The sequence below is a fragment of the Pseudopipra pipra genome, chromosome 26 (assembly GCF_036250125.1).
Source record: "Pseudopipra pipra isolate bDixPip1 chromosome 26, bDixPip1.hap1, whole genome shotgun sequence".
Classification (NCBI taxonomy): domain Eukaryota; kingdom Metazoa; phylum Chordata; class Aves; order Passeriformes; family Pipridae; genus Pseudopipra; species Pseudopipra pipra.
In genome coordinates this window covers 4520118-4539477 of record NC_087574.1, presented here as the reverse complement: position 1 = coordinate 4539477, position 19360 = coordinate 4520118, and the positions used below count along the sequence as shown (strand labels likewise).

Genomic DNA, 19360 nt, shown 5'->3' with positions numbered 1-19360 from the left:
TCATGGCGCCGAGGCCCCGCCGTGCCCTGCCCACATCCTGTTGTGTCGCGCAGGCGCAGAGCGGCCGCGGCCGCCATTTCGTTCGGCGGTGCCGGGGCCGGGTACGGGAGCGGCGGGAGGAGCCGCGGGTGAGCGGGGAGGGCCCGGGGGGAGCGGGGGGCCAGGCCGGGGCTCAGGGGGCCGCGGGGAGCCGGAGCTGCGGGCCGCGGGGCCGCTGTGAGGGGTGTGGTGGCTCGCGGTGGGTGTGTGGGGCCTGTGCGGAGCCCGGGCCCGGCGAGGCCTCCGCGGGGTCCGGGTGGTGTCCGGGCCGGCTGAGGGGTCCCCAGGGCCGGCTGAGGGGTCCCCAGGGCTGGCTGAGGGGTCCCCGAACCGGCTGTGGAGTGTTAGGGACCGGCGGGACTGGGGGACTGGAGCCGCCACACAGATTCCCTGTTCCGCTCCACCCTGACCCCTGTGACCCCTGTGGGACCCCCAGACTGACCCTCTGGGTCCCCGCCAGGACCCCACGGGCCCCAACCTGGGGCTGTCCGGAACCGGTGGGGCCAGGGGCTGAAATCTCAATCGTAGACCCTTCACGTTGCCCTCTCCCTGGGTGTCCTTTGGGACCCCCACACTGTCGCCCTGGACTCATCCAGTCTTACCCCTGGGTCACCTCAGGGACCCCTCCTCAGGACCCCCATGAACCCTCGCTATGACACCTGGGATGCCCAAAACGGATGCCCTTGACCCCTTCACCCTAACCCCTGGGTCAGCTCAGGGACCCCTCCCCAGGACTCCCCTGTATCCCCCTCTCAGATTGCCCGGGACCTCCACTGTGACCCCCTCTGGGACCCTCACACTGACCCCCTGGACCTCCACCCTCGAGGTGTCTGAGACCCCCGCTATGACCCCTAGGACCCCCACACTGACCCCCTTGGCCCTTCCACCCTTCCCTGGACCCCCACCCTGGGGGTGCCCAGAACCAGCAGGACCAGGGGCTTAGGACCTCCACCTTGGGACCCCCAACACTGACCTCTGGAATTACCCTGGGACCCCCACTATGACCCCCTGGGCTCCTCCACCCTTCCCTGGACCCCCACCCTGAGGTTGGGCTGGGGCCTTTCTGGAGAGGGGGGTACAGCAGAAGGATGGGGAGGGGTCTGTGGCCCGTGGTGGCTCAGGGATGACCGTGGGCACAGAGTGTCGTGGAATCATGGAATTGTTTGGGTTGGAAGGGACCTTAAATGCCATCCAGTGCCACCCCCTGCCATGGGCAGGGACACCTTCTGCTATCCCAGGTTGCTCCAACCTGGCCTTGGACATTTCTAGGGATGGGGCAGCCACAGGGAAACACATCCATGGCTCCCTGCTCCCGGTCCGACGGCCTTCCCGACCACGATGCCGAAGGCAGCGTGGGCGGGAAGGCCGGTGGACCGGGAGCACGCGCCCGCTGTGGGATCACATTCCATCTGGGATCACATTCCATCGGGATAACCCCGTTGGGATCACACTCTGCCAGTCAGCGGTTCCTGCCTGGCCCCATCATGTCCCACCTCTCCCTTCCCAGCTTCCTTTCCCTTCCCGGGAAAGGGGAGAGGCAGGGAAGGCTGTGGGCCTGGCGGGACGGGCTTTTCCTGCTTTTCCCTTTGGTGCAGCCGAGTTTCAGGACGTGATTCCCTTGCTCCTGATTAAAGGTTTCCTCTGGCAAGTGACCTGAGATGAGCTCGGAGGAAGGGATGAGCCTGACTTGAGGGTTCTGTGGCTGGGAATGGGAAGGCCTGGAATGGGGCTGTGGAAGCTGGGGACGGGGTTACTGAGGGTGTGGAAGCTTGGAAAGGAGAAACTGAGGCTGTGGAAGCTGGGAATGGGCAGTCAGAGACTGTGGAAGTTATGGATAGGGAAACAGGCTGGAAGCTAGGAATGGAGAAACTGAGGCTCTGGAAGCTTGGAAAAGGCAAACAGGCTGGAAGCTGGGAATGGGGAAACAGGGTGTGGAAATTGTGGATAGGGAAACAGGCTGGAAGCTGGGAATGGAGAAACTGAGGCTCTGGAAGCTTGGGAAAGGGAAACAGGCTGGAAGCTGGGAATGGGGAAACAGACTGTGGAAGTTGTGGGAAACAGGCTGGAAGCTGGGAATGGAGAAACTGAGGCTCTGGAACCTTGGGAAAGGGAAACAGGCTGGAAGGTGGGAATGGGGAAACTGAGGCTGTGGAAATGGAGGCTGTGGAAGCTGTGGATGGGGAAACTGAGGCTGTGGAACCCACCCCTGAGGAATGAGAAACTCCAGAGTTGGGGGTTTTGGTAAAAACGCCTCGTCAGAGCCCGCGCGGGTCGTTAATAATTCACAGGGAGCGTCTGGATCCCGCGGGGCCGGAGCGTGTCCGTCTGTCTGCAGGCAGGGATGCGCCGCCTCGGCGGGATGCTCCAAATGGAGCTGGCAGCTCGCGCTCGGGAAGCATGCTGATAGGATTTTAAAAGCCTGAGTGACCTTAAATCCTGCGATGGCTGTCGCTCAGGATAAATTATTTATGTGGCATCTTCAGCTCCGCGGGAGCAGGCAGGAATGTCGGGCTGCGGGGACAGGCTCGGAATTTGGGAGGGGGTAGCGAGGAGCTGCGGGTTTGGATGGGAAGAGGGGGAAGATAAAGGCGCGGGGGCGGGCGTTGGAGAGGTCCAGCCTTGGAAGTCGTTCCCAAACCGGTGCGGCCGCATTTCTGCACCGACATCAGAGGCTGGAAATTCCTCTTGATCTGCAGTTCAAAGCCTCCCTGAGGATGAGGCGCTGCAGCTCGGGCTTGCAAATGAGAAATACAAATCCGCCCCGGAGCCCAAATCCCCCTGAAAAGCGAGGAAATAGGCGACTGAAGGTCACTGCTGCCTGTCCTGCCCCAGCAGCAATCCCCCGGGATGAGCTGGATTGGGGCTGCTGCTGGGGAGGGCGTTTTAAATCCCTCCACGGCAAACGGGGACTTGAAAAACACCTGGAAAACGTGGTGTGTCACCCTGGCCGGGCTGGATCTGCCTAATCCAGCTGTTTTAGGGGACAAGGGGCAGCTGAATGACAAATTCTTGGGATTTAATGGTGTTTTGATTCCAGAGGTGACAGGGAGGTGCTGATCCAAAATGCTGCCGAGGGGTCTGTGGCTGTGGTGGGCTCAGCTCTGGAAGCAGCTTTCCTCAGGGTCACCTCAATCTCCTGATCTCTCTCTCCTCCCAGGGGACAGCTTTTCACACCTTGTTTTCCTCACACTTTGCTCAGAGCTCTCCTGGGGTTTGGTTTGGGTTGGAAAAGCAAAGGCACTGTGCAAACCTGCCCCTCCTGCCTCAGCCCAGCTTTGATCTGTGGGTGTCTCTGGATTCTACTCTTCCCAACCACTTTCCCTGTGAGCAGTGGGAGCTCTCGCAGGCTCCGATTTGTCTTGGTGTGAAAGGATCCTGGTAAGGAAGAACAAAGGAGAAGTTGGAGTGTTGTTTCACAGGGATGGCTTCTGCCAGGCAGGAAGGGGTGCCGAGTAGTGCTGGGAGGAGAACTCCCCCCTTTTCTCTTTTCCTGGAGGATTTAGCTTGTGTCTCCCTAATCTGTATCAGCTGGGTCTGTCTTCTTGCACATGAAAGGTCCAGGCTGTATTTCAAAGGCAGCCTTCCCACCCGGAGCTCTCAGCTTTTCCCAGCCATGTGCCGAGTCGGGGCCTCTCGATTTTGGTTTTTCAAAGTGACCTTTGCTGTTAATCCCCAGCCCTAACGGGGCCGTGTGCTCAAACGGAATGACCTGTTTCTCGGGAATTCAGCTCCAGTTTATCCTCAAGCTGCTTTAACTTAAACTCTTCCCTCCCCTCCTCTTGCTCTTCTAGGTCAGAGCCTGGATCTGAGCGCAGGTTTTGCTGTGAGGGCACCCTAAAAATGGGGAGATGGTGACTCGTGGTCTGTTTGGAGAAATACCCCCCTCATCCTACAAGTCCCGTGGGATTGCCCCTGTGGGATTGTCCTTGTGGGATTGTTTGGAGCTGCTCCACTTATCACAGGGTGTCTGGGGGTCAGCAGGGCACACGGGGGAACCTTGTGACCAACCACTGTCTGTCTGTCTGTGGGATGGTGTGTCCCTGTCACAGCGGCTCCCGTGACCCCAAGTGCCACCGAGGGAAGTGTCACCCTGGGAGTAACCAGCTGGAGCAGGGACGTGATGTGTGACGTTCCCGTGGGTTGGGAGCGGAGGTGACGGCCCTGGCACAGCTCCTGTGCTGGCTCAGGGCTGTGACACACGAGCCCGAGTCAGGAGTCTCATTACCTGGCGCTGAATCCGTGCTAATTCCCTCCGGCAGCTGATCCGGCACTGCTGGGGCTCTGCCCCGGAGCAGCTCGTGCCGTCCCGGCCCCACTGCAGGCTGGGAAGGAGCACAGGGAAAAGCATTCCTGTTCCAACTCGTCCCAGACAAGCACATTCGGAGCCGTCTGTGATCCTGCTCCGGTGGGAAAGGCACAGGCTGGATGTGTTTGCCGGGCGTCATTCCTGATTCTGGAGCGTCCGGAGGGATTGGGGGATGTTGGCTCTTGGGTGTGAGGCCTCGAGCTGGGACTTGACAGTGGAGGGCACTTCCACCAGGAGACTGGGAGCCTCAGGTGACTCGGAAAATGCAGGAGATAGAGGGAGGAAGGCCTTCCCGACAAGGCTGTAGCTGAGGAATTCTCACTGGGTAGAAGGGCTGATTTTAATTAAAAGGCAGTTTATGGATTTATTTATTTCCCTGGACCACGGAGCTGGTGGTTTCCCGAGGGCAGGGGAGCCACTGGTATCACAGCTGTGCCGCTGCTCCGTGCTTCCCGTTCTCACATCTCGGGAATGTCTGACAGGTGAGGATGGACCTGTGTCCCATGGGATCAGTAAATTGCAGTTTATCCAGCAGGATATGAGTCCGATGAGGGATCTGGTTGTTAATACCTGGTGCAAACCTGGGTCACAAAGGAACTGTCACGGGGACAGGGGCTGTTCCTGTGCCCTCTGTCACTGCCCTCGGGGTCAGAAATGGGAAGTTTCAGGTGTGAAACTGCCCTGTCCTTGCCTCCTGTTGGCATTATGATCCCTGTTAGTGACTGTGGAATAGGTTTTCCTGAGGGAAGGATGTCTGTGGCCTAGAGAGGGACATTTGTCCCCTGCCTCTGGGTCTCCCCCGAGCACCTGGGACTCTGCATGTGGGGCCTCCAGTCACCACATTCCTATTCCCTGAGCCGGTGCTGCAGGACAGCCCTACCTGAGCACTGTTGTCAGCAGCACGAGTCTGCCAGGGAACTGCGACTTCCCGGTGATTCAGGCTCCTCTTCCTGTCCCCCCCTCCCTCTGTGCTCCGTCTCCGGTGCCAAACGGAGCTGCCGGGCCCCAGGAGCTGTTCCAGGGGAGCCGCGGTGCTGGACAGGTTTGTTTTGGGCTCGTGATGAGATGGGTTGGAATGTCATCAGATCCATGCTGGGAAAGCTGTTTTCCCTGACTGCTTGGAGAACTTTGGTGGGGGCTTTGGAGCTGTGGGGTACAGAGAGCCTTCAGTGTTGGGGGGTTATTGATGCTGTGGTTGGGAGCCACAGGACAGCCCCACACTGCTCTGGCTGCTCCAGAGACGGAGCTGTCTGGCAGATTTACCCTGGCTGTGGCCGGAGAGGCCCCGGGGCTGTGTGCCAGGGCTGGCTGTGCCTCCTGCAGGCTCCTGTCACATTCCCACGTGAGCATTCTCTGGCTGCAGCTGGAGGAGCTGGATGGATGGTGCTGGAGCAGCTTGGCTGGGTTTTCTCTGCTGAGCGAGGTGCTCGTGTGAGACACATCCTGGGTGTCATCTCCAGGCACTCCGGGGGCCCTGGGGATTTGGGGTGGGGATGTGCTGTCCCACTTCTGGGACCTGCTGCTCCAGGGTGTTGGGAGGACGTGGGAGCTCAGATCCAGCTGCTGCTCCACAGAAGCTCCAGCTCAGCACCAGCACAGCGCCCGGGGCCATGTTTCTCCACAGGCTTTCCCCTCCATTCCCTGACCGCTTCCTCCCTTCCTGCAGGCATGAGTGCCCAGGCCTGCCCCCAGCACTGAGCAACCGGAGCCGCCGGGAGCCAGGCCAGGATGCCGATCCCTCCTCCCCCGCCGCCGCCCCCCGGCCCCCCGCCGCCCCCCACCCTTGGTCAGGTAGGGGTCACCTTGTGACAGGTGGGGAAGTGGCCTGTCCCCTCATGGGGCCACTTGCCAGAGGAATTGGCCCTGGAGAAGGCTGGCTGTGTGTGCCTCGGGAGGTGGGAATGTGGAGCGGGGCTGTGCCTGTGCCGTGGGTCGGGGTGTCCGGGGCAGGTGCTGAGCTGCTGCTCGTCCCCAGGCGAACACGGAGCCGCCCAAGCTGAGCCGGGAGGAGCAGCGGGGCCGTGGGGCCCTCCTGCAGGACATCTGTAAAGGGACCAAGCTCAGGAAAGTGACCCAAATCAACGACCGGAGCGCGCCCATCCTCGAGAGTGAGTCCCCGGGGGGCTCCCGGCCCCGTGCCGGCTGCTGCTGTGCCCAGCAGGGCTCTCGCCCATCTGGTTCCCAGCAGCTCCTCATTGGAGGAGCGGATAATTCCAGGCTTAACCTCTCTGCCTCCCTCCTTCCAGAGCCCAAGGGCAGTGGCGGTGGCAACTACAGCTCTGGCTCAGCCGCCATCCAGCCCAAGGGTGGCCTATTCCAAGGTGGTGTTCCCAAGCTCAGACCTGTGGGAGCCAAGGACAGCTCAGGTAACAGCCATGTGCCCGTGGTCTGCGTGGGGTTCCTGGGAGGGCTCGGAGCAGGAGGGGGTCGAGGATCTTGCCGTGCTTCCCTGGGGGTTTCAGCTGGTCAGAGGCAGGACCCCAGGTCACACCCCCTGTGTGGCACAGGCTGGCTGTGCCCTCCCCATGCCACAGTGTCCCACACATGGACCTCTCGTAGCGCACAGGAGCCGCGTGTGTTGCTGAATGTTTCTCTCTGGTGTTCTCTGTGGTGATCAAAGAGTAGAGTGGTGAGAGAGGAGCCGTGTGTGTGGCTGTGCTCGCTGCCAGCTCCCTGCCTGTGCCAGACATCTGTGTGGCCTGGCCCTCCTCGGCCGCAGCTCTGCGCAGGGACAAGGCACGGAGCCACTCCTGTGCCATTCCTGACCCCTCACTGTGCTCTCCTTCCCCACAGACAGCTCCCCCAAACAGACCCTGCAAGCCCCCTCACTGTGCTCTCCTTCCCCACAGACAGCTCCACCAAACAGACCCTGCAAGTGCCCGGCTCCCGTGGAGCTGCCCCCAGGCCCCCGGTGCCGGCCAGCAACAGCCGCCCTCAGGACGATGCCGACAGCAGCCGGGGGTCCCCGCCGGAGCTGCCGCGCACGCAGAGACCCTCCCTGCCCGACCTGTCCCGGCCCGGCACCGCCGGCAGCACCGGCATGAAGCACAGCTCCTCGGCCCCGCCGCCCCCGCCACCGGGACGCCGCGCCGCTGCCCCCCCGGCCCCCCCTCCGGCACACGCCAAGGCCTCGCCCTACAACCGGGAGAAGCCACTGCCGCCCACCCCGGGACAGCGCCCACCCGGCAGCAGGGACGGACCCCCCGCCCCGCCGCCCATCAAGCCCCCTCCCTCCCCAGTCAGCCTCCGGACGGGGTCGGGGGCTCAGGGCCAGTCTCTTGCCCCCCCACCGCCCCCTTACCGGCAACCGCCCGGTGTCCCCAACGGCCCCTCCAGCCCCGGCAGCGAGTCGGCCCCGGAGCTGCCGCAGAGACACAACTCCTTGCACAGGAAGGCACCGGGCCCGTTGCGGGGTCTGGCCCCCCCGCCACCCACTGCTGCCTCCCCATCCCTGCAGAGCAGCCGCCCCCCCCCACCGGCCAGAGACCCCCCGAGCCGCGGAGCAGGTAAGAGCTGTTTGCTCCATGGTGCCCGGGGTGGGCTGTGGGGGTCTCTCGGTGGTTGGGGGCTTGTGAGAGGTGAGTGGGAAGAGTCAGCTCTGAGGCACAGTGAGGTTCCACAGAAAGGTTGATTAAACATTGGAAGTGACTGCCCAGGGAGGTGGAGTCACCATCCCTGAAGGTGTTCAGGGAGTCGTGGCACTCAGTGCCCTGGTCTGGTTGACAAGGTGGGGATTGATCACAGGTTGGACTCAATGATCTTGGAGGTGTTTTCCAGCCTAAGTGAGTCTGTGATTCTGCTCATGGTGTAGGGGCTGAGCAGGGCAGTGGCTGCAGTGTCGTGTTTAACACATGTCCTTGGTCATGTCCCATGCCCATCCAGCTCCTCCCAGCCTGATGGTGGTGGTGGGTTTTGTCTGGGCAGCTCCTGCCCGCGAGGTCCATGTGCTTTCCTGGGGTGGGAGGTGAGAACATGGCAGAGCCAGAGCTGCATAGTCTGTCTCTGCTCCCCTGAGCTTCTGAAATGTCGCTGGGGGGATGACAAAAAGCTGTGGCAGAGCAGGGAGAAGCCTTTCCTGTGGTGGTGCAGCCCTCGAGAGCGTGTCCCCGTGGCCGGGGCTGGCGCTGGCTGTGCCCTGGTGCCCCCCCGTGCGCTCCTGGGCTCCGTGTCCAGACCGCAGCTCCCTCCTGGGCCCTGGCCAAGCCGCTCTGTCCTCCCAGCCCTGCCAGAATCCCTCCTTGGAGCTACGGCTGGGGAGCTGTGCTGTCAGCCCGGCTGTAATTAGGCTAATGAGGAGCACGAACTGCCACCGAGCCTCCGCGGGAGGCTGGGCAGGAGCGAGAGGTGGGTCAGAGGGGCCGGGGGTCCTGTCACCGCCTCGGTGGCACTGCAGACATGGCCTCCAGCCCTGGCAGGCAGCGTCTTGGCTCCACAGGGAGCTGCTGCCCTCAGACTCTGGGATGTGCTGGCTCATAGCTGCTCCTTGGATCCCCTCTGTGGAGGGATGTGTGCCCAGCATGGGCTGGGAATGTGCAGGGCCAGAGCAGCCCCCCATGGTGGGTGGTGAGCTGGGGGGGCACCGGGCTGGCCGGTCTCTGCCCTGCAGCTGCTGGAGGAATGAGGAATGCAGATGTCAGGAGCAAGCAGGAAATCTCTGGGCACGCGTAGGAGCATCCCTGGGCTGTGGTCTGGCCCAGCCGACGGCCTGGAATGCTCCAGGGGATGTCCTTGGGTTTGCCCCAGGAATGCCGCATTTGCTGACCCCGCTCTCCCTGCAGCGCCCCCGCCCCCCCCGCCGATGCTGCGGAACGGGGGCCGCGATGCCCCCCCGCCCCCACCCCCCTACAGACTGCACGGCCCCGCCGAGCCCCCCAGCCGGGGGAAGCCCCCGCCGCCGCCCACCAGGACCCCGGCTGGGCCACCGCCGCCCCCACCGCCCGTGCGGAACGGGCACCGCGACTCCATCTCCACCGTCAGAGCATTCCTGGGTGAGTGGGACCCCTGCATGGATCCCCCTCAGAGCAGAGCCCTGTGGCTTTGGCCGGGCTCCCCTAGAGTCCCCCCCTCCCTCACCTGCCTCTTCTGCCCCTTTTCCACAGATGACTTTGAATCCAAATACTCCTTTCATCCCGTTGAAGACTTCCCAGCCCCAGAGGAATATAAGTACTTCCAGAGAATCTACCCCAGCAAAACAAACAGAGGTGAGGAGGATGGGGGGGTGCATGTGAGGAGGAGAAGGGGGTGTCCTGCAGTACCTGTCCCCTCCTGTGCCTTTGGGGTCATATTTGTCCCCGTGCAGGGTGAACGGTGCAGTGGCCTTGCCCCAGGCCCTGCCCATGTTCCTGGGAGTGCCAAGCCCCTTTCCTGGGGGTGCTGAGCTCCGAGGGCAGCTCGCTGTGCTTCAGGGGAAGGGGGGGCTGGGAATTTGGGCTGTGCAGATGTCCCATCCCACCTACTGGGAAATGCCGCAGGGCTCGTTCCTGCTTTCATTGGTGCCAGAGGGGGATCCTGAAGGACCCTGCGGCCGGAGCTGGGGCTGGACAGGGGCCGGAGAGTGCAGCCCCTCTGTGTATCCTGGGATCGGCCCTGAGCACCGGCGCTCGGACCCGGCAGAGCTCAAAGTGCCCTTGGTGCCGCGCGTCAGCGCTGCGGATCCCGGCGGAGACTCCGGGGAGAATGGGATGCTCGTTTATTTTTAGAGCCATGAATGTTTAATGCGGGTTTGAAAAGCCCCGAGCTCGGTGCGGCTGCTGCCAGGCGCAAATCCCAGGCTCCAGATCTCCGCGGGGAGGTCGGGGAGGGAGGGGGGGCCAGCAGCTGGCGCGGGGGTGTGGAGGAGGGAAAGCAGACGTGCCGGATCCGGCTCTGCGGAGCTCCCGCTTCCATCCTCCTTCCTTGTCTTGCAGCTACACGTGGGGCCCCCCCTCTGCCCCCCATCCCCAGGTGAAACCGGGCTGTGCAGGTGGATTGTTCCGGAGCAGACACACGGACCTCCTTCCCCTCCCTCAGCCGGCCCCCCCAGCTCCCAGCCCCCCGGATCCTGCATGGCACACTCCCGGCCTCTCTGCCTTCCCCAGGACCAGCGGATCTGCCCGGCCCAGCACCCTCCGTCAGCCTCCCCCTCATCTATGCACCCCTCGGGACTCATGGCAAGCCTGGATGGGTCCATCCCTTGTTCCTCCTCATGGACCCCGGGCCAGGATCAGCCTGGGAGCCGGGCACGGGACTCTGGGCTGAGCCGTGTGCCGGCTGTGGGGATCAGGGGGGCTGGTGGAGAGGGGCTGCGGATGGACATACTGCGAGACCCCCGGAGCGAGGGGGAGCAGGGCCAGGCTGGGGGAGCCTCGTTATCCCTGGAGAGCCTCATTATCCCAGTGGAACCTCATTATCCTGGGAGAGCCTTGTTATCCCAGCACAGCCCATTGCTTTTTTGCACAGGAGCCAGTAGGGGAGGGGGGTGAGTGGGACCATCCAGGGAGACCCCGACAGCGCTGGGTGAGGGGGAACCCCATCCCTGTCCCCTCTAAAACCGGCACTTCCCCCCTGGGCTGGGATGGGGGGCGTGGGGTCCTCTCGGCTTTCACCGCTGAACCCCCGACCTCGAGCATTTTAACAAGAAAACACTAATTATCTGGGGAGGAACCGGGGGGGGCCTGTTTGTGCTGGTTCTGACACGTCAGGGGGCACATGGGGGGGGCCCTGGGGGAGCCAGTGACGTTTTGCCTTATACACTCCCTGTCCGACGGGTGGTCCCGGCCGGACTCTCCGTGTTCCCGCGGGGGGGTCACACTAACGTAGTTACTGATCTCTTTGTACCTGTCAAGCGCCGTAGGAGGAAGGTGGCGGGGGCTGCAGGGAGGCTGCACCTCCCCCAGAACGGTTTGGGGTTGATTTGGGTGTTGTTTTTTTTTTCTATGACGATGGACCTTTCCCTGTTGGGGTTGGAGAAATGCGGGTGAAGGGTGAGGGGTGTTTGGGGGGGTTTTCTGGAGGATGACCCCCCTCAGCATTGCCCTTTGGGTTAAATAAAGGATCAACACGGTTCTGCCCCTCCTGGAGCGAGGGACCCTCCTAAGAGGGAACAGACGGAATTGGAGGAGCTGGAAATTGCATTTAAATAAAAGTAATAAAGTGATAAATGATGTCAAGGGCACTGCCTGGGGGGAGGGTGCTGGAGAAGGGGGGGTACCCAGGGACCCCTCTTGTCTCTTGGGGGGGTGATGGCCCCAGGGGCTGCGGGTAGGGTGTTCTGTCTGCAGCCAGGCTGGTACTGGGAGTGCTGGGAGGCAGGGTGGAGGGTACTGGTGGCAGTGGGACCACTGGGAAGACAGGACCGTGGGCTCTGGGAGCATGGGGAGGCGGGATTGCATGGTCTGGGAGCATGGCGAGGTGGGATTGGACGGGTGCGGGAACTGGGAGCACAGGAAAGCGGGAAGGGGGAGATACTGGGAGTGCTGGGAGGCAGGGTGGAGAGTGCTGGGAGAAGGGAGGGGCAGGACTGGGTGGCAGTAGGAAGGCAGGATGAGGGATACTGGTGGCACTGGGAAGGCAGGATGGGGGATGCAGGCACTGGGAGCACGCGGGGGCGGGCTGGGGGGTACTGGGAGCGCCGATCCCATCCGGACTACAGCTCCCAGCATGCTCCGCGCGCCTTCCGCCATGTCTCGGGCACGCTCGCTGATTGGCTGCTCTGTTGCGATCCGTCCTCCGGACGCGGCGATTGGCGGTGGCGGCGGCAGCGCAGCCAATGGGGAGGAAGGGGCGAGGCCAGCTCGGGCTGGTGGCGCGAACTGCGGAGCCGGGGCTGATTTGGCGCGAGAAGGTCGGTGGTGGCAGAGGGGGGGACACGGGAGGTCAGGGGGGACACGAGGGATCGGGGGGGACTCTGGGGGTCGGGGGGGCTCAAGGTCGTGCCGGGGGGTACGGGGGCGGAAATAGGGGACAGGGCCGGTGTGGGATGGGCTGGGGGGGTGCCCGGGAGCCGCGGGGCTGGAGGTCCCCCCAGTCTGACCGGGGTCCCCCCCGCCTGACCGCTGTCTCCCTCCCCCTGCAGCCTCCGCCATGAGCAGCCGCAGCCCGCAGAGCCAGCCCACCATCGGCTTCCCCCGCACGAGGAGCGCCCGCCGCCTCGGGGCCGCCCCCCCGGCCAAGAGCGACCCCGGCCCTTCGCCGCGCCCCAAGGCCTCGGGCTCCCCCGACCAGGCCACCCCGAGCACACGCTCGGCCCGGGCCACAGCGCAGCCCTTGAGCCCCAAAGTACAGCCCCTGAGTCCCCGCAAGCGCCTGGGTGAGTTCCCCTCCTGCCCCCTGCCCTGGGACCCCCCGGGAATGGTGCGGGGCCCGTCCCCTCCCCACCCCTGCAGGGTGGGGGTCTCACCCTGGGGCGGCCGAGGCAGGCGGATGGGCTCGGCTCCCACCCCCATCCCTGGCCCAGCTGCGTTTGGCGCTTCACCCCCATTTTGGGAGAAGAAGCTGCTCCCGCGAGGTTTGGGAGGTGATGAAGCACAAAGCCCCCCAGGGAGAGCCGCCCGGTCACCGTTCCCTGTCCCCCTGCAGGTGACGAGAACCTCTGCAACGTCCCCCAGGCCCTGCCCGGCTCCCCGGCCAAGCGCAGCAAGGAGAACCGGGGCCGGCGGCTGCTCTTCGGGGAGACCCCGGCCTCCCCCGAGCAGCCCAAAAGCCCGGGGCCGACCCCGAGGAGTGGGGGGCCAGAGACCCCCCGGAGCTCGAGGGTCAATGGGCAGAACCCTCGGACCAGGCTCTTCCGGCAGGAAGGTGAGTGTGGGCAGGGATGGGGGAATGGATGGGGGTAGAACTGGGGAATATGGGGATGGAGATGAGATAGAGATTGGGACGGGGCATGGGTGTGGGGATAGGGTTGGGGATGGAGCCAGGGATGAGGATTGAGATGTGTTGATAGAACCAGGGATGGGGATACAGCTGGAATTGGGATGGAGATAGGGATGGGGTTCTGGCAGCACCATATGCCCCCTGAGCCCTGTCCCTCCCTGTGCAGGTACCTGCTACCAGCAGGCCAAGCAAGTGCTGCATGTGGCCGTGCCTGAGCGGCTGCAGGGCCGGGAACGGGAGACCGGGATCCTGAGGCAGTTCCTGCGGGAGCACGTCCGGGGCCATCGGCCCGGCAGCCTCTACGTGTCCGGAGCCCCCGGGACCGGGAAAACGGCCTGTCTGAGCCGTGTTCTGCTTGACTGCAAGGTCTGTGCCATGGCCAGGGGGCTGCTCTGGGGGGCTGGGCTGGGGGCAGCAGCTCAGGACTGGTGTAACATTCCCATTCCCATCAGGATGAGCTGTCCGGGAGCAAGACCGTGGTGCTGAACTGCATGGCCCTGGGCAGCCCCCACAGTGTCTTCCCTGCCCTGGCACAGCACCTGGGGCTGCCCACGGCCACTGGCCGGGAGCAAATCCGGAGCCTGGAAAAGTATCTGACGGCCCAGGGGCCCATGGTGTGAGTTCCCCATCCCTGGGGGGTGGTGTGGGTTCCCCCTGGATGCTGGGAGAGGTGGCCTGGCAGCAGCTCTCTCTGCTTAGGGTGCTCTGAGGGGAGGGTGGGCAGAGTGGGGACTCATCTGCTCTCCCCCTGCAGGCTCCTGGTGCTGGATGAGCTGGACCAGCTGGAGAGCAAAGGCCAGGATGTGCTCTACACCCTCTTCGAGTGGACCCAGCTGCCCAGCTCCAGGCTCGTCCTCGTGGGTGAGTGTGTGGAGTGTGGCACTGCCCCCTGGGCACCCTCCCTGTTTTGAGGGGGCTGATGGAGGGTTGCCTTTGCGCTCCCCTCCCACTGCCTCCTCTGGTCACAGCCCTCATCCTCCTCCTCTCCTCGCCCTGCAGGGTTGGCCAACGCCCTGGACCTGACGGATCGAAGCCTGGCCAGGCTGGGAGCCCACCCAGCCGGCAGCCCCCGCCTGCTACACTTCCCACCCTACACCAAGGAGCAGCTCACCCGCATCCTGCAGGAGCGGCTGGGGCAGGTGGGGACACGGGGGGACACAAGGGAGACATCGGGGGCTTTGCCATCCTATTGGGGCAGGTGGGGACATGGGGAGGGCATGGGGGGGCTCTGCCTGTGCGGGGGGCAGCACTGATGGCCCCAGGGCCTCGGCAGGTGGCCGGTGACCCCGTCCTGGACGCAGCCGCGCTTCAGTTCTGCGCCCGCAAGGTCTCCGCGGTCTCTGGTGATGCTCGCAAGGCCCTGGATGTCTGCAGGTCAGTGTGTGCCCCAAAACCTGGCAGTGCCAGGGCCAGCATGGCCCCTGTGAGCCCACATGGGTCCCCTGCACCGGGGGTACCTGTGCCAGAGGTGCCTCTGCCCTGTGCTCAGCGCTGTCCCTCCCCAGACGTGCCGTGGAGGTGGTGGAGCTGGAGGTGCGAGGCCAGACCCTGCTCAAGCCGCTGCCCGGGGGTGAGTTGGTGCTGCTGGAGCCAAAACCCTGGGGGGGCACCTCTGGGTTGGCCTTAATTGGGGTCTGGGTTCCCTTTCTGGGACACCTGCTCCCCGCTGCCACCTCCCTTTCTCACTCCCCTCTCTGTCCCACAGGTGACTCCCCGGTGTCCCCCGTCCCCAAGCGCGTGGGGCTCCTGCACATCTCCCGGGTGCTCTCAGAGGTGTTTGGGGACCGGCTAGCAGGGGGGCCCCAGGGGGCCCAGGACACCTTCCCACTGCAGCAGAAGGTGCTGCTCTGCTCCCTGCTCCTGCTCTCCCGGCACCTGCGCGCCCGTGAGGTCACCCTGGGCAAGGTGAGTGGCAGCAGGACCCTCTCGGGGCTGGATCTGGGCAGTGGGCGGGTGTCCCTGAGGGTCTCCCTGGGGTGTGACTCCAGCACTGTGACGCCCCTCTGCCCTCCCCAGCTCCACGACACCTACAGCCAGGTGTGCCGGAGGCAGCAGCTCCCCGCCGTCGACCAGGCCGAGTGTCTGTCCCTTGTCACCCTGCTGGAGTCCCGCGGTGTCCTCGAGCTCAAGAGGGCCAAGGAGGCCCGGCTGGCCAAGGTACCAGGGGGGTGGCAGGGTCTGGTGGTGGGACTGGGGTCTGGCAGCAGGGCAGGATCCAACAAGGGCAGTGCTGAGCATCCCTTGTCTCCCTCCCAGGTCTCCCTGAAGCTGGAGGAGGCGGCGCTGGAGCACAGGCTGCAGGACACAGCGCTGGTGGGCAGCATCCTGGCCCAGGGGCTGCACTAGCCCCCTCCCCATGGCCCCAGGGGGATTTCAGTGCTGTGGCTGGAACAGAGAAATGGCTCCCAAAGCCTTGGACACTTGTCAAGTTGTGCCTTGGGGCCCTCAGTATGGGGTTCTTTTATTAATATTTTTAATATATTAATATTATTAATGGTATATTATGATATCTGTGGGAGCCAAGATAAGAGGCTGGAAGACCCTCTCCCAGCGCCTTTGCAGCCCCCCCACCCCCTTTGCAGCTGGGAGTGGTGGGTGCTGGTGCTCCTGGCCCTGTTCCCACCCCCGTGTGTGATCCTGGGGTCTGCTGTTGCTCCTGCCATGACCCAGGGATCCAGTGTTTACTCCTGACTCCTTCGGAGCCTTCCGGGGCCCTCCAGAACCTTTTGGGCCCTTCTGGCTGCAGGAAGAACCATCCCAGTGCCAGCCCTGCTCTGGGTCCCAGTGCTGGCAGGGGCAGAGGGGGGGTGCAGGGTCCGCCGGGGGTGGGGGAACAGCAAGGACCCCTTTATCTCCTGCCATTAATAAAGTCATTCTGGTTGAGCTCTGGCTCCTGCTCCCCCTGTTCCCCCCACTGCCCCCCTGGTCCCTCCCTTCCCCAGGGCTGTGGGGACTCATCCCTGTCTCCCCCTGCCCCTCTCCTGGGCTGCAGCCCCCCCTTAGCCCCCCCCGCTCCTGGCTGCAGCTCCTTCGTTTCTGTTAAATAATGGACGCTTTGACCTAATTTTGCAGCTTCCCCATCTCGGGGGGGTGTGGTGGGCTCTGGGCAGGCGGGGGAGCAGGGAGGGGATGAGGCTCTGTCAGTGCCACCCATCCCCCATCACACCCCACCTCTGACCATCCCACCCAGTCCCCCGGGACCCCCGGCTGCCCCCTCAGCAACTCCTGGACAGGGAAGGGGTTCTGGGGGCAGGACAGGACGGGGGACATGGATCCCCAGTGTGTCTCAGTTTCCCCCTGGCCCCATGGTGTGACCCTGCTGTGTGCCAGCCCCATCCTGGCTCTGCCCCCTGGCTCTGTGGCCTTGTGGGATCCCCATGGGGACATTGGCACTGGGTGCCCAGGACAAGGACACAAAGCGGAGCCTGGTGAGGCTGCTGGGTCCCACCATGGAACGGGGCATCCCAGGGCAGTCCCCCTTTCCCACCCCCTTTCCCACTCCCTGTGAGGCCAGGAGACACCTCGGGGGCACCCAGGGCCCCCCAGCTGCCACTGGCCATGGGGAGCAGTGGGGAAATAGAGGCAAGAGGAGCACAGGGGGGCTCTGGGAGCCCCGAGGGCTGCAGGCAGGCTCAGCCCGCGCTGCCGGGCGCTATTTATAGCCGGCACTGCCATGTGTCGGACGTGTGCGGCGGCACGGGCGGGCGGCGGGGTCAGCCCAGGCTGTGCCCGCTCTGCGCTGCGTCCCTGCGCCCTCGCCACGTCAGGGACCTGGGGGGACCCTGTCTCTGCCCCTCCCCACGCCATGAGATCAGCAGGCACCGCGGCCCTGCCACCTGTCACCAGGCTATGGGGCTGTACTGGTGTCCTCCTGCCCGTGGGCAGAGCTGGGCCGGGCAGGGGCTGCCCGGGGGTCCCCGGCTCCCCACAGGCTGTGGCAGTCATGTTGTGCCCTGTGCCAAGGCCCCGGGGAGTGATGCAGCCCCACAGCATGTGGGGATGTGGCACATGGTGACGGTGTCAGGAAGGAAGCGCCTGGCAGCGTGTGGGGCCGCGGTGACGTGGTGGTGACGCAGGCACAGCCCCTGTGCCCCGTGTCCCCCCGGCTGCCCCAGCCCGCCCTGTGCCCACCACTGTGCCAGGTGAGGTGACGGTGGCACAGGCAGCTGCAGGCAGGGCACAGGGGCACCCCATGCCTGGGTCAGACAGGCCGTGGTGGCCAAGGTTGGAGGGTCCCCAGTGCCGGCACTGTCTCCAGAGCATCCTGGCTGTGCAGGTGGGGATGGGGACAGCAGGACAACACGGGGGACACGGCCCCCCTGGCCGTGCCAGTGCCAGCCCTGGCTCTGCTCTCTGCTGCAGTGGATGAAAAATCAATGGCGCAGCCGGATCCAAGCGCGTGGGTGCCAGAGCTCCCACCGGGGCCCTCCGTCACCGCGGGCTGGCAGTGCCACAGCAGCAAGGGGACACCCCGGGACACTGGGGTGGCGGCGGCGTGGGGAGGCCAAAGGGGCCGCCGCCATCCTGTCCCCCCACCCTGCACACGTGTGCCCGTGTCCCCCAGCCCCGCACACACACGTGCTGTGCCCACGGGGCCGGGCAGTGCCCAGCTGTGCCGTGGGCAGCCCCGCGGGCGCGTGTCCGGCCACACAGCCGCCCGTGCGCGCGGTGGGGGCCCGGTGTCCCCTCGGCGGTGTCCCCGGTGCCCCGGCTGCCTCGCTGTCCTCCCTTGCACTCTCCTTACATAAGCGGCCACGTGGCGGGCACGGCCGCCTCCCGCCGCGCCGTCACCGCCGGCACCCAGATTCCATCTGACAGCCCCTTTCCGCTCGGCTGCTCCCGCCTGGCACCGGGGCCGGGGGTGTGGGGCAGGACCCCACACGACCCCGCTGTGCCACCACCGGGCCCGCGCCGGGCAAGGGCCGTGGGACCTCGGTGGGACCGGGGACGCAGCCACCCTGTCCTGGTGGCACCTCTGGCCGCGCCCTGGCACTCGCCGCCCTCCTGCCCATCCTGGGGCACGGCTGGGCCTCGGCACCACGACGCCGCAGCATGGGCTGGGCCTGGGCCCCGTGGCAGGGTGGGACCCGACTGGTGATGGGCTCAGCCCCCCATGGGGCGCTTGGGGGTCCCCAATGGGGGCGCAGGGGGGGTCGGAGCGGCCGCCGAGCACATCTGGGAGTGATTTGGCACATTCCTCTGGGCTGAGCACACGCCGGCGCCACGGCCTCAGTGTGCGGGGATGGGGCCGTGCCGGGTTGGGGGTGCCCTGGCCTGGCTGCTCCCGATCCAGGGGGTCCCACCTGGCCCTGCTGAGCACACGGGGGAAACTGAGGCACAGGATGGTGTTCAGTGTCCCAGTGGGCACCACCCTCCTGTGTGGGGGCTGCAGGGCCTGACAGGCACCCAGGGGTCCTGGGCAGTGTGGGGGTAGCGGGACCCCCCCGGGGTGTGTGCTGAGGCTGCCCACACTGTTCATAGGTGTCTCCCCAGAGGAGCTCCTGCCCTTTTGTCCCCTCGTGTCACAGGGTCCAGGTTGTGCCGGTGGGTGCAGGTCTCTTGGTGTCCCTTCTGGGCTCCCAGAGGGGTGGCTGGTAGCCTGTGTCTGTGTCCGTGTCTATGTCCGTGTCCATGTCCACGTCCGTGTCCCTACCCCCATCCTGGCATAACCATCTCTCCTGGGGACAGACAGATCACCAGGTACTCCCTCCCTGGGTACAGACCCTCTACACACCCAGGAGTACCACGGGTGCTCTCCAATCCTTCCCCTCTGAGCCTGAGGAGGGGCCAGCTCAGGGACATTCCATTCCTACTCCCCCCATCCCTCTCACCCCTCTTCCTCACATCCCAGGGAGCACCCATCCTCCCGTGTATTCCCTCATGTTGGTGCTGCGATCCTTCACCCTGAGGGGTGACCACGAAGTCCAGAGGCAGGGGAGGGGGCAGTGGGATGAGGGGCGGGGTGGTGTTGTCAGACCACTTCCTCCTGTATTTGGGGGGGGAAGAGGGGCACCCAGCTTGGGGTGCGCGGCCCCTTTAAGAGCCCCCCCCCCCCGCGCGGCGCGCGCACCCACTTTCTCCCCTTCCGCTTTCTGGAGACTTCAAAGAGTTACAAAGCGGCGCCAGGCCCCGCCCACGCCCCGCCCTCCACGGCGTCCCATTGGC

General features: G+C 64.9%; 2 protein-coding genes across 2 annotated transcripts; both read left to right on the top strand.

The window, feature by feature from the left end:
* Positions 1-31: 31 nt before the first annotated feature.
* Positions 32-11484, top strand: WIPF2 (WAS/WASL interacting protein family member 2). The gene is made up of 8 exons (XM_064636354.1): positions 32-128; positions 6012-6136; positions 6321-6453; positions 6592-6711; positions 7195-7851; positions 9124-9333; positions 9445-9546; positions 10252-11484. Exons 2-8 carry the CDS (start codon positions 6074-6076, stop codon positions 10290-10292), a joined length of 1326 nt encoding a protein of 441 aa, XP_064492424.1. The 5' UTR covers positions 32-128; positions 6012-6073; the 3' UTR covers positions 10293-11484.
* Positions 11485-11980: 496 nt separating this feature from the next.
* CDC6 (cell division cycle 6) lies at positions 11981-16078 on the top strand. Its single transcript, XM_064636347.1, has 12 exons — positions 11981-12167; positions 12399-12632; positions 12902-13120; positions 13362-13561; positions 13648-13811; positions 13950-14056; positions 14195-14334; positions 14469-14569; positions 14701-14765; positions 14901-15100; positions 15212-15352; positions 15452-16078. The coding sequence occupies exons 1-12, from the start codon at positions 11984-11986 to the stop codon at positions 15539-15541; spliced, it is 1845 nt and encodes a 614-aa protein (XP_064492417.1). The 5' UTR covers positions 11981-11983; the 3' UTR covers positions 15542-16078.
* The last annotated feature ends 3282 nt before the right edge of the window (positions 16079-19360 follow it).

What these genes read in the sequence shown, in the direction of transcription:
- WIPF2 (XM_064636354.1), top strand. Translation starts at nt 6,074, where the DNA reads ATGCCGATCCCTCCTCCCCCGCCGCCGCCCCCCGGCCCCCCGCCGCCC. An exon ending in CCCCCCGAGCCGCGGAGCAG is followed by an intron (nt 7,852 to 9,123) that starts GTAAGAGCTGTT and finishes CTCTCCCTGCAG; the next exon opens with CGCCCCCGCCCCCCCCGCCG. An exon ending in CACCGTCAGAGCATTCCTGG is followed by an intron (nt 9,334 to 9,444) that starts GTGAGTGGGACC and finishes CCTTTTCCACAG; the next exon opens with ATGACTTTGAATCCAAATAC.
- CDC6 (XM_064636347.1), top strand. Translation starts at nt 11,984, where the DNA reads ATGCTCCGCGCGCCTTCCGCCATGTCTCGGGCACGCTCGCTGATTGGC. An exon ending in GGCTGATTTGGCGCGAGAAG is followed by an intron (nt 12,168 to 12,398) that starts GTCGGTGGTGGC and finishes CTCCCCCTGCAG; the next exon opens with CCTCCGCCATGAGCAGCCGC. An exon ending in GTGTTCTGCTTGACTGCAAG is followed by an intron (nt 13,562 to 13,647) that starts GTCTGTGCCATG and finishes CATTCCCATCAG; the next exon opens with GATGAGCTGTCCGGGAGCAA.